This window comes from Vigna umbellata, chromosome 7, assembly GCF_029865625.1.
Source record: "Vigna umbellata cultivar VRB3 chromosome 7, Vumbellata_1.0, whole genome shotgun sequence".
NCBI lineage: Eukaryota > Viridiplantae > Streptophyta > Magnoliopsida > Fabales > Fabaceae > Vigna > Vigna umbellata.
In genome coordinates, this window is record NC_142171.1 from 26,127,588 (window position 1) to 26,141,499 (window position 13,912).

Here is a 13,912-nt window from a genome sequence, read left to right on the forward strand (position 1 = left end):
TTAATATAAAAATCTCGCATTTATTAATATGTAAACACAATTAAGAAAGTGACACCCAAATAACAAAAGAAAATAAATAAATGACAGATAGATAATTGAAAAACATAAAAATTTCAAATACCCAATAAAGAAATTTTTTAGTAAAGAATTAATTGAAAGTAACTAAAACTTTAATAAAGACTTAATTGCAAATACCTAAATTTACAAGAAAAATAAAACTTAATTAAAAGCAAATGGGGATTAATGATGATACATGAAATGAAGCTTTAATTTTGAATTATGAGGAAATACAATTTTTCCGTTTTTTTATATTAAAAGTTCTTGGTGTTATTTCTTTATTCATTTGTTCTTTTTCTTAATACAAATCTTAAACCACAAATGTTTCCTAACAACTGTACTTAAGATAACTTGATTCGGGATATTTTCATAACTTATTTACTATAATGACAATGATAGAAAGTTACTACTACTATTCAATGGGAAGACAATGATGATTTAATGTGGTTTTCATAGAAAACTACTTCTATGGAAAGACGAAGACAATGAAAGATAACTATTTTCCGTGCAAAGTCGGACACAAGAAGTTATTGGTCGAATTCAAAATTCAGACAATGCTTGAATTCAATTCAATTCTTTACAATGTTTTACTTATCTTCCAACGAAACAATATTAATCCGAAATGATATCTTACCTCGTGAAAAATCTCTACGGGCAAGATAAATTCATAAACAAACCAATTTAAACTTATTTATTATTATTTTTCCTATAACGGTTATCCATGCATGATTTTGAAATTCATTTCCTATAACATTCTAAATATCCCAATTTGGTTCTTTTGTCAAACAAGTTCTTTTTGCTATGAACCAAAGCACCGAAATTTGATAACAATAACTAAGTCCTCTGAATAACTGAATCAATACCTAATTACTCTGAATAACTCAAGCATGACAAACAGTTCTTGATAAGAATAGTTCAATAACAAATAGTTCATGAAAGATAATAATAGAATGAATAGCATTGATCCTTTGTTTCATGATTTTTGGATTCTTGTTTTTCAAATGTTCTGTCTCAAAGTTTAAGTAATCTCGAATTAGTGTATTCATGTTTCCTTCCTAGGTCAGAACGACCTTGTATTTTATAAGGAATTTCAGGAAATTCTCCCATGATGAAATACTGGGTAGTGAAAAACAAACTTCTTGAACAAAGAGCTCTGAATACTAGAAAATAGAATTTCTTTTAACTCTGTTAAACCCTTATTCTTTTCATAAACAAATGTCTTCTGAGAATTGGCATGGTTTTTAGATCGACCTAGGTCAGCCTAGAGGCAATCTCTGTGTTAAACACTTGTTCTTTTGGGAGCTAAGTATCTATTTAGAATTGGTATGAATATACACTTATAAATCAACCTAGGTCAGCCTAGAAGTGATCTTGAATTCAATAATGAGATGACTTAATCACTTATTTTGAACTTTTAAGTCTTAAGTGTGAACGGTGAAAGCTGGATTACTGATTGAAAATGTCCCTAGGCCCAAGATGTCGAACTTTACTTTGATCTATTTTATCACAAGAGTAGGAATAGAACATGGACCACAACAAAATATAATATTAATAGTATCAATTTAAGGTAGTTCAAGCAAAACAAAAATTAAAGTTGGTTTAAAATAATGTGCAGAAAACACACACAAATCCACTATTGCAAAACAAATATGATTCAAAGAGTACTATTTCTGAGTAACAAACAGTCTAGGCAGTAGCACTGGACAAAAAGGCTCTTCCTGGTTGGCGATTAGCCAATGGTCCATGGCACCCAAGAAGCTGCAAAATCACAAAACAGAACATTTAACTCAGAAGGACATTGCCTACACTAATAATAACTAATTTAAGATACAAGGAAAATCTCATTCAGAAACACAATTCGACACAATCCCTAAGATCAAAGTAATCATGCAATAACATTCTCAGCATGATAAAATCTACCAGATATACAGTGTCAATCACAGCACATTGCATTATCAAGCGACTTCACATTACCTTGGCATTGACACCATCAGGCATAATCCTGTTCTCTGACTTGAACTTCAAATAGTCTGTGCGGTTAAACTTGGTGAACCCCCTAAACAAGAATTTAAAACCTAGAGTTAAAGTGATACTCAAATTGTGAATTGTTGATAACAATAAAATAATTACTTCAGATATATCCATATAGATTATATATAATGTCCAATGTAAACTAGAAATAGACAAAAGCAATTTAAGCAGAAGTCATACAGAACTATTAGTCATGTTTGAGTTTGTAAAACCCCTATCTTTAAAGAATAAGATCAATGTGATTAAAATAGATAAATAGAGAACATGCAATAAATGGGAAACAAAAGGAAGTGGTGGAACAATCAAACAGGATACATTCACCAGTGTTCTTTCACTTCCTTTTCGTTTCACAATTTATAAGCTGACCTTTCTTCATATTTTTTTCATGGCAATTTATAAAAGTAAATGAATCAAGTGAATTGTATACAAATCAGAGATTCATCCAAGTACTGCACAATACAAATTCATTCAAGATTCATACTATGATATAAATTAGCAGGTAGCCAAATTTCATTCATTTGTCAATCAGAGGATTCCGATAACTATACTTTTCACAATTCAAATTCAACAAATGTTAATAAGTCAGCAGCCATGTCTCCAGATACATACCACTTCCTGCTAACTATAATCTTTTGGCGGCCGGGGAACTTGAATTTAGCACGGCGGAGGGCCTCTTGTGCATGGTGACTGTTGCTGTCCTTGCAGCGGACAGAGAGCAGGACCTGGCCAATAGCCACTCTAGCACAAGTACCCTGTGGCTTTCCAAAGGCACCTCTCATGCCGGTCTGGAGCCTATCAGCTCCGGCACACGAAAGCATTTTGTTGATCCTAAGAACATGGAAGGGATGAACCCTAACCCTCAAGTGGAATGCATCCTTCCCAGCAAATTTCGCCATGTACTTGTTGCACGCAATCCTAGCAGCCTCAAGGGCCTCACTTGAAACATTCTCCTTCTCCCAACTAACCAAATGCACACAGAAGGGAAATTCATCAACACCTTTTTTCTTCATGCCAACATCGTAAATCCTGATCTTAGGATCAGGAACACCACGGCAAAACCGCGATTTTGGGTAGGGTTTGTTCTTAATTTGACGATAGCATCTTGCTGGTCCTGAATAAAGCAACAAAACAACCATTCATGATTATCACATCTAGTTCCGAAATTACAATACAAAAACAAATGCACACATTCAAAACAAAACTTGAAACACATCTTGAGACAGAACAGAAAACTAATGTTCCAATACAATGAATTCACACATTCTAAGGTTAATTCTAATGCGTAAAAAAAAACAACTTGGATTTGCATTCAATTTGCAGAACCCACAAGTTGACATCACATAAGAAATATAATCCATTTTCTTAGGAAAAAAAATCCAAAATTTCATTAAGCGAAGTGAACGAAAATACAAAAAATTGCATGAAAGGAAAAGGTTAGGCAGTGAGCGCTTACTTCTACCCATGGCTACGCTTTGGGTTGAGGCAGAAACTAACCCTAGAAAACGAAGAAGAAAGAGGGTTTTATTTATTTTATACAAAAGCAAAAATGGGCTTAGTGTTATATTTTTAATAAAATTAAAATTGGGCTTTCTATTTACGCTCACGTTTTACTTCTTGCACCTCCATAATTACTATATTATCCAATTTAGAACATTTATTGCGTTAAAAATTTTGAAAATATTTCAAATTAAATATTTAATATATATATATATATATATATATATATATATATATATATATATATATATATATATATATATATATATATATATATATATTAAAAAGCTTGCTCCACAATGTTTATGGAATAAATATTGTAGAATGAAGAGTTTAAAAATTATATGGGTGCAAATAGTAAGTATGGGATATTATTAACGACTAAACAATTTAAAAATATACCTTTTAGTAGTCTTTAGTACTTATATGAATTATTCAATGTAGGATACATTAATTAAAATGGTTAAGAATTATGGCTAAATGGTAAAGATTTTGTGTAAATAATGTTTTTAATGAATAAATATACTTAATTTTTCTCTAACTGTTTGTTTTGAAAATGGTGGTCTTTGGAACAAGTGTGGGAGCGAAACCTATTGGAGATCACAAACACACACAAACAAGCAATTACAAAACAAAAGTAAATAATAAGAATATTAAAGATTTACGTAGTTCAGACAAAATACCTATGTCTACAACTACACTAAATGATATTTTTGATTGATAAATTAAGTTTACAATTATTTGTGTATTTATAAAAGAAGAAAAGTATTAGGTCAGACCTAATAAACCCTTTAGACTCAACATACTAAAAAATCTCTCACTTGAAGAATGACTACATCAATTGCACTTCAAAGTAAATCTAGTAAACCTCAAAACTATAACACATTTAAATCAGTGTCATGCCTTTTCAACAATTAACCATGAAGGACAATTGAAGCTACACAAAGTTTCAACTTCTTTGACTATCACAATATAAAGCATTGTCAGACTTCCTCAATAAAATTCTTCAATCAAACAATCTCCTTACATTCTTTCGAAAAACCATGTACTTTGCTTTTGTGGTTGAAAGTGCAATGCTTCTTTGAAGTCGAGACATCAAATTAACTATTGTGGAACCTACTATGAAAACAAGTCTTGTATTAATATCCCTTGTGTCTAAATAACCTCCCAAATATGCATTAGAATATCCTTCCAAAATAACATCATTCTTACTAAAACATAATGAAGTTTTAGAAGTATCTTTTCAGTAAACAACTTCTCAATGCTTCCTTCTTGGACTAGATATGAATCTACTAACAACTCTCAATACATAAGCAATGTCTGGTTTAGTGCATATCTTTGTATACATTAAGCTACTAACTGGAGATGCATAAGGAATCTTGGCCATTTATTCCCTGTCTTCGTCTATTTTAGGTGATTGTGCTTTGGTGAGATTAAATTGAACTTCCAAAGGTGTACTTACAATCTTGGCATCCTGCATACTATTGACATAGTATCAGAGAACCATCATATATGTTCCTACTAATGTTCATGTTCAAAATCTTATTTGCAACACCCAAATCATTCATCTCAAACTCTTCTTGTGCCTTCAATATATTAATTTCATTCATATTAGAGCTGACAACTAACATGTCATCAACATACAATAATAATATAATATATGATAAACCAAAATATTTCATATAACAACATTGATCCATGGCACTTCTTGTACCTTTTCCTATTCATTGTCAAACTTCAAGTACCATTATCTTGGTGCTTGCCTCAAGCCATACAAACTCTTGGTTAACATGCAAACCAAGTTCTCTTTCCCTGCCACATCGAAACCCTCTGATAATCGTCTGATGATATATATCTCATATGCTCTAATAATATTCTATTCTAAAAATGATTAGACGATAACTCTGATACATGAAAAATTGATGATATCTAATAATCATGTTATGCTCTAATACTTTCTCGCTAAAACGTAATCATGCTCTGATGCAATGGTTTGATATTTACACCTTATAGCTCTAATATTAATTTTGACATAAAAATGCTTTGAAGGAATTTTTGAAAATCACACACTTATGTTGATACCTATTACAAAAATAGTCATTCTTTGATATATTTGTTAAACATAAAAAATAGGGAGATTGTTAAGATAAAATCGTTTAGAGAATATACCGTCTAATCAACCCAAGTTTTGAAATTTAACAAAAAGCATTAACCGAAATATTGTTGTGTATGAAAGTTGTTTAAAGCAATAACGTCTAAAGAAGAAATACTTTATAATGTTTGAAGTCAAGCTTATAAATAACGTTTTCTAGACCAAGTTGTCTAAATGATTTAGAAAATCATAAACAACCTCTAAAAGAAAGTATCTCTTTGAAATAATCTAATAGACTATATAAGCAAAACAAGCTAGCATTTCATGAAAACAAAAGTCTATCTCTTATATAACACTAAGGTTAAAAGAAGTTTTTATTCAATATAGTTCTATATCAAGCAAAACTTTTTAAAAGAAAGCATCGTCTGATGAATGACCATTAAATGCTATAGCCTTTGAAAAAGCATCATATGTTGATACCATATGATGATTATACATGTTGTATGTCTTACTAAATGATACATTTATGAATGAAATGACAAATGATAAAATGTTTTGAACACACAACACTGTCTAGCACTTATCGACGTTCAAAACTTTTAATGTTTGTATGATAAATTACTTTGATGCTTGTATACTTTGTTTCTTGATATTCGTGCATATCAATGAAGCAAAAAGATATGATCATAACCACTGCACCCAAGAAAAAGACGTTGTGAGAGAAGGAGAACATTTTGGAAATGTTTCTCTTGAAACCCTATACTATGTCACATTATACAAGCTCAATTTCATGTAAGGCTATGAGAAAAAGCTCTAATTCCTACAAAGTAGATTAAAGTTTGACTTTCCGCCTAAAGGCTACTTACTCCCCTGAAATCAACTTCTCTGTCTAATGATCATCTTTCAAGAGAAGCTATATGTAAGAAAGCCTGAAGAGAAGACAAGAAGAATAGCAACGTAAAGAGAATTATATAGAAAGATCATAGAAAAATATATGAAGCAAAATATCTTTTGAGAGAAAAATAATAGAAAAATTTGTTTATATCCTTTCCTTAAGAGTTATCATATGTATCTTTGTCTTAACACTGCTTGTGTTGTAAATTCTGAAGAGAATTAAAACACTTTTCTAAACGTTTTGTCTAGGTTTGAAACCAAGAGTGCTAAGTATACTTGTTGTAAGATAGGAGTGGTAGGAATACTTGTTGTAAGATAGGAGTGGTAAGAATACTTGTTATAAACTAGGAGTGGTTAAACTCGGATTAATTGTGTTGACTAGGGAACTAGGAATAGTAAGAATACTTGTTGTAAACTAAAAGTGATTAAACTCAGACTAGTCGTGTTGACTAAGAAACCAAGAGTGGTGAGAATACTTTGTGTAAACATGGAGAGGTAAAACTTATATAATCTTGGAAAATATTAGTGGAATCATTCAAGAATTCTTAAGACAGAACTGGACGTAGCTCATGTTGAGTAAACAAGTATAAAAATTGTACTTTATTGTTTTCTTTCTTAAAAGACTTTAGAAAGTCTCTTGAAACATCATCGTTTGAATGTACTCTTGTATACTAATCTTTTAAAAATCCATCAGACGCCATTTATGAAAAGAATTTTAAGAACATTATTCACTTCTCTTTAGTGTTTTCTTGTGTTTTCACTTTCTTGATCCTAAACACCCACTTGTTCTACAACACCCTCTTTCCTGCTAATAGGTTAGTCAAACACCAAGTTTTATCTCGTATAAGAAAAATATGATTTATTTATCTAAATTTACATAGGATTTGAATTCATAAATAATGTGGCATTACATACTATTTTACCTATAAATATATAAAATTGAGTTATATACGATTTTTTTTCGTAAATTACTAATTTTTCTTATATATGTTTAATGGAAACATTTGCGAAGATCAGGATCCCTATACAGTGATACAAGATGATATATTTTTATTGTTGGAGTTTTCGTACTTTTTTTTTTCTTTTTACATGTGTGATTAACTTTGAATCTTCTATTTCCTCCCTCTAGCACTTGAAGGGGCACATTAATGAGAATTAGCTTGTCTACCACTGTTTTTTTACATTTAACAGTGAATTCCTAAAGTTAAAATTCGCTTTTATGGTGTGGATAGAAAATTATAGTGCCTTTCGTTTAAACCTGAATTTCATTTTTTTCATGCTTTTTTTTTGCCTTTAGTAGATTCTAAATACATTCCACATTGATGGGTTCACCTTGATTTTAATTATATGTAATGTTGATTGGTTAGAAGTATGCGTATCAGTTTCCCATTTATGCGATAAACAATGATCCTTGTTGCTTTTCATGCCATTATGAATTAGGTAGTCTGAGATTTGAAATTCACTACTTGTACAGAGGAACTTCCAATAAAGTGCATTGGTTTAAGGGTTTTGGTTGACTATGGTGACACATAAACCACTTCACACGTCAAACCATAAAGTAAAACTGAGAATATGCTTAAACAAACTCGAAATAATCTGAAAATTTGTTGGAAGGAACAAAAAATCATGAAAACTCCTCACACAAAATTTCAACTCAAAATTTAGAGTCTAACTATTTTAAATATTTTTGCAAAGTTAAAAAAAACAAAATAAATTGACGAAAAATAGAAAACTGCCTTTCTTGAAAAATGTAGTAGGATTAGCTAGCTACGCGAGCTACAACAGTATTAAAAAATTTTTATACCCAAATCAATATATAATAATAATGTCAAAATTGTCAACCAAAGCAAAAGTTAGGTAATTTAAAGATGTGCAATCCAAATAATTTTTAAACTTTGGATTCACCCAAAATAAGGACTCATGGGATTTTTTCGCTAAAATAGGAGTTCCAAAGAGTGGTGAAATTCTTTTTCAATAAAAAATAATAATTATAGCTATCAAAACCAAAAATTACAAGTAAATAGTTATATGCATGACTATATTTTTGTGTTGTGGATATTTGTTTTTATATGCAATTCTATTTTTGTGATTTACTGCTTCTATGATATGGAATGTTTACAGAAACAGAGCGATAATCTTTTTTTAATAAAAAATGGACTTTAAACAATGGTTATGGTGAAAATTGAGACAGTTTTTTTTTTGTCTCAGTTCTAAATCCAACTGAGGCTATAGACCCTCTAATTAATTAATTTTAAGGGTCTACGATCTCAATTAGAATTAGAATTGGGACAATAAACTTCTTAAATTAATTAATTTTAAGGAATTATGTCGCGATTGCTTAAAGAACCGAGACAATAAATTTTTTTTTGGTTTAGTTTACTGTTTCATTTTTTTTTAATTTGGATAAAATTATGACCCTTTTGTTTTGATTTTTTAAATCAAGATGAAAAGTTTCGTCTTTTTACCTTATTTCAATATATATCTTAGTTTTGAAATCGTTGTTATAATTTCAAATGGGCAAATGCTAGTATATATACGTGATTACTATATTTGAGGGAGTTTAATAATAAAACATTAATATTGTAAGAATGTTTTATGTACACAACCAATCTGTTGTATAAGTTTTAAAATAAATATTATATTAGCTAACAATTTATCTATATACATTAATTTTTATGTCTTTCTATATTTGGAATGCATGGTCCATTTTGCTATGTTTAAAATGATGCAAAGTGTAAATGCGTAGAAACAAGTGCTGGAATGAGGACCATATACTCCGTCGCACGTGTGAAGTTTGCAATTATATATATGATGGGTCTAAGTCGTGTAAAATATGACAACCTTTTAATTATTGTACAATTAAAACACGTGAAGAATGTATTTAACAACTTATTTTAATAAATTTTTAATAATAAAATACGTGTCACTGTTTATTGGTTCGTTTAAATTTATTTTTAAAAATATATTTAAAACTAAGCAATCACCCCTCACTACATTATTAAATAATTGTTAAAAAAATTTATTAAAACAATATTTTCCTAGTGGAATATCTGCAAAAGCCTCCCAGAAAAGCTTCATTAGCTGGAGACCTTTTTACAAATTAAAAAATGTATTATTTTTAACATTTTCTAATAAAAGGAGACTTAAATTTTGACAATGAAATGATTTTTTTTTCTAAAAAAACTGAAACAATTATAATTTCTAATAATTTATGAATCATGAACTTGCTGTTGGAAACAGCTGGTGGTGATTGTGGCTGGTGATGTGTATGGAGTGCCATGGCTGCTAGATGAGAGACACGAATTATTCGTTGATGTGAAAGATATTGAATGTATCATAAGTTTAAAGATTTTATTTAAGATAATTTTTTTAATTATTTTATATCGTATTTATATTATAATTCGATCATATTTTTAAATGAGATAATACTTTTAATGTAAAATTTAAATTTATTAAAATAAATAGTTGGTTTAGTGAGATGAGTAACAAGGTCTTTCGTTTTTAAGTACAATAACAGAAAAAATATAGTCTTAAATATAATTTTTTTTTAAAATTTTGTTTGAAACTAGATAATTGATGACATAGTTGGTCATTGGTAATTAAACTTAACTAAGTTTTAAGTTCTAAATCATTTTTAATATTTTCAATTGACTTTCTATTGAATTGTTTTATTATATTGACAACTTAATTTTAATATTTTTAAGTTGAATATATGTCTTTTAACATTTTTGGTTAATTGGGTGGCATGAGTACTATCTTGTCTTATCATGTTGCTTCTTTATCTCCAAGGAGGCTTTATATTAATTATAAACAATATAGATTGAACTTTAAGAGATGAAAAATCTATATCTAAATTTAAATTAGTATTAATTTAATTTTTTTCTTTGTGTATTTTTATTTAATATATGTATTATAATCTTTATTCATGTATAAAAAGGACGTCATCATTCCAATAAAGAGAACAGTTAGAGTATGACTTGCAATTAAATACGGAATTACAGTCATCCAAAATATAATACAGAGTTTTAAAACTTAAACAGTTTAGAGTATTTTAAGATAACACTAACTTAAATTAGAAATCCTAAAAGACTATACCACAACATCAGCATCCTCCAACTCCTGCTCCAAGGGAACCTCCTCGACAACATCTGCTCCCATCCAAGTGGATGATCATCGCCAAAGAAACATACCCAAGCAGCACACAACACAGAAGCAAGGGTGAGCTAGATATAAAAAACATGTTATACATATAGTACAATTAATTGATGTCATCATGCTAAATCACATATAAAAGAACGACTAACAACATACCCTTTAAAAACATGACTCAAACACTCACACGACTCATCCGGATTTGTATAACTGTCGAACTATTGGTCGTCTTTGCACTTACATAGTTCAGCTGGCCCTCCCCAACACTAGCAAGGTAAATCCCCCAATTTGTCTATGTCTAAACTCAAAGACTATAGACGAGGACCTCCCTCTACTCTCACCACTTATATTGTTCTTCTCTATTTGAGCATGAACAATGCTTTGAGCGTAGGGATAGACCTACCAGTTCAAAGCTCCATACAGTTATACAGAACAACAACAACATCCCACATAACCACTTTTAGTCATCTCACCCTGAGATGTCCAATTCATACTCACATACATCATTATAGTTCACAACCACATTATTTCCAACCACTCATACCCCATACATAATGTACATGAAAATCTGTTAAGCAAACAATATTAATCATACATTCATATACTTTCCACATAAATCTCATCATACTATGCATTCCAAACATCCCACATACATGACAATCTGTTAAGCAAACAACATTAATCAATCCAATACACATTACCACACAATAACAACACAAAACCCCGTAACTCATACTTAGACAAAGAAAATGGCTTTGAAACCATCACCAACAGTTCCGGAAGGGTTCAAAACCTCCAAATCGACTTAAGAAATGTCCAAAACGGACATCCGAAACCCCAAAAACTATCAAAAACAAAGACAAAGCCACTTTCTACGAACACCTCGCGCCCGGGCGCCACAGTAGGGGCGCTGGGCGCGACTTTTGCGAGACTCTCGCGCCTGGGCGCCACCAGGGGGCGCCGGGCGCAAACCAGAAGTCGTCCAACCCCATACCAGTTGACAACAACCATTTTGCACCTGTTTTGATCAGTTTGATGACTCTAACAAGTCACAAATGACGTACCTAAGATATCCCAACAGCCCAAATGTACTCAAAATCCTTACTTCCCAAAATCACTACCTCACTTCCTCTCAAAGTGACTCAAGACTCTATCAGCTTATTCAAAACAGTGTATACTTTCTTTACCTTCCATTTGATCACCCCTCCAACAGAATACATACATCAACATACCAATCTCAAATATCATCTCAGCCCAATCACATTCACAGTCACAAATTTCCAGCATACAATTCATGCAGCAAATATCAAAATACAATTTCAACCCATAGAAAAAGATTTAGCTCCCCTTACCTGTAAGTTGAGCAGTACAACTTGCTAGAATACTTTAAACAGGACCCCACACAGCGGAGAACCAAACAGGACCTACAGATCACCGCATTGGTGACAACCAACAACTCTTAGAGCTAGAATAGGGCAAGGAATGAAAAGAAGAATACACAAGGCACATGCAAGAGCAAAATCGCATGCCCTATTTTCAAGAACAGTGGAGGAAAAGGGCAAAACCACTTACCCGCTATAGAACGCGAAATCGATCGGTTTAAGTTGAAGCTCTCGACTCCGGAAACGCAGAATCACCACCTAAATGACAATGCACCGGTCAAATTTCAAGCTTTGGTAGAGAGAAGGCAGAGAAAGTTAGGGCAAGGAGTCTTAGAGAGAGAGAGAAAAGAGCTCAGGGGAAATGAAAATTCTGAGAAGCCCTTCCTACAGTTAGGTTGACCTTAGTCTGATGGGTCTGGCTGCCCCACATAGGGCTCAATGGCCTTATAATTTTCCCAGGCCCTCACATTGAATGTCATGAAATTTTATTTATTCAATTTAGAATATTTTATATTATTCTTTCACATTTATCCAATTTCTATTTAGTATTTTAATTTAAAATTTATACAATTATAATTTGTTTTGAAATATTGGATATTAAAAAAATGAGAATACTTTGTTTTATATTGAATATTTAGTAACATTATATTTTATTTATAGGAATTTTTATTTTTTATATAAAAAATAATTTATAACATTAAAACCGTAATAAAGCGAATACGAGTTCAAGAATAGATATCGTATTTATGCTAGTTAGTAAATATAAGGATAGAGATAGGATGTAATTTGGAAAATAGAAATAAAAGAAATAAAAGTCGTATTGGCCGCTCGTGGAGAAACAAACAATCAATCACGATCATAGTAATCTTTGATGGAATCATTTAATTGAGATCAACATCAATGAAACCCTGGAATTGTCAAAATAAAATATAAAGTGGATAGAAGCAAACCTCGTTCACAAAATACCTAGTTCTTTGCCCTACCATTTACTCTCTTTTAGACCTTGTTTACTTGAATGGATTTGAAAAAGAGTGATTGAAGGGATTTGAGAGGATTTGAAAGTAAATTTTGTTGTTTATTTGAGTGAATTTGAAGGTAAGTGAGAGTAAATTTAGTAGTAAAGTTTGCGAGAATTAGTGTACGATTTGATTGATGTGATAAATTAAAAAAATGTACTTCTAAATCTACTCTCATTTACCTCCAAATTCACTCAAATAAACAACAAAAAAATTATCTTCAAATCCTCTCAAATCCCCTCAATCACTCTCCCCCAAATCCATTCAAGTGAACAAAGCCTTGGAGAAGATGATTTGGGGGAGAGTGAGCGAATGGATTTAAGGATAAATTTTTTGTTGTTTATTTGAGTGAATTGGGAGGTAAATGAGAGTCAATTTAGAAGTAAAATTTGTGAGAATTAGTGTAGGATTTGATTAATGTGACAGATAAACAAATTGTTTAATGGATAAAAATTAAAGATTACCAAAATGTCCCTAATTATTAAAGTAATATAAAATGATAATTGTTAGTATTATATTTAATTGTAAAAATGTTTATAAAAAATAAAAAATTAATATTAATTATTATTAATTTTATTATTATTATTATTATTATTATTATTATTATTATTATTATTACTATTATTACTACAAGGGTGATATTGTAAAATTTACTAATTCCTTTCAAATCTCTCTTATTATGAGACATGAGAGTAATACCCCATCCTGCAATTCCATTTGCAGCATCACCCGCATTTCATCTCAAATGAACAAAAAAAGTTTTCTACTTTCATCCTCTTAAATCTTGGGCT

General features: G+C 30.7%; 1 protein-coding gene across 1 annotated transcript; it reads right to left on the reverse strand.

Annotated features, from left to right (window-relative positions):
* Positions 1-1,583: 1,583 nt before the first annotated feature.
* LOC124834676 (large ribosomal subunit protein uL16) lies at positions 1,584-3,616 on the reverse strand. The gene is made up of 4 exons (XM_047309428.2): positions 3,542-3,616; positions 2,698-3,199; positions 2,032-2,113; positions 1,584-1,815 (listed from the first exon to the last, which is right to left on the reverse strand). Exons 1-4 carry the CDS (start codon positions 3,549-3,551, stop codon positions 1,744-1,746), a joined length of 666 nt encoding a protein of 221 aa, XP_047165384.1. The 5' UTR covers positions 3,552-3,616; the 3' UTR covers positions 1,584-1,743.
* Positions 3,617-13,912: the final 10,296 nt, after the last annotated feature.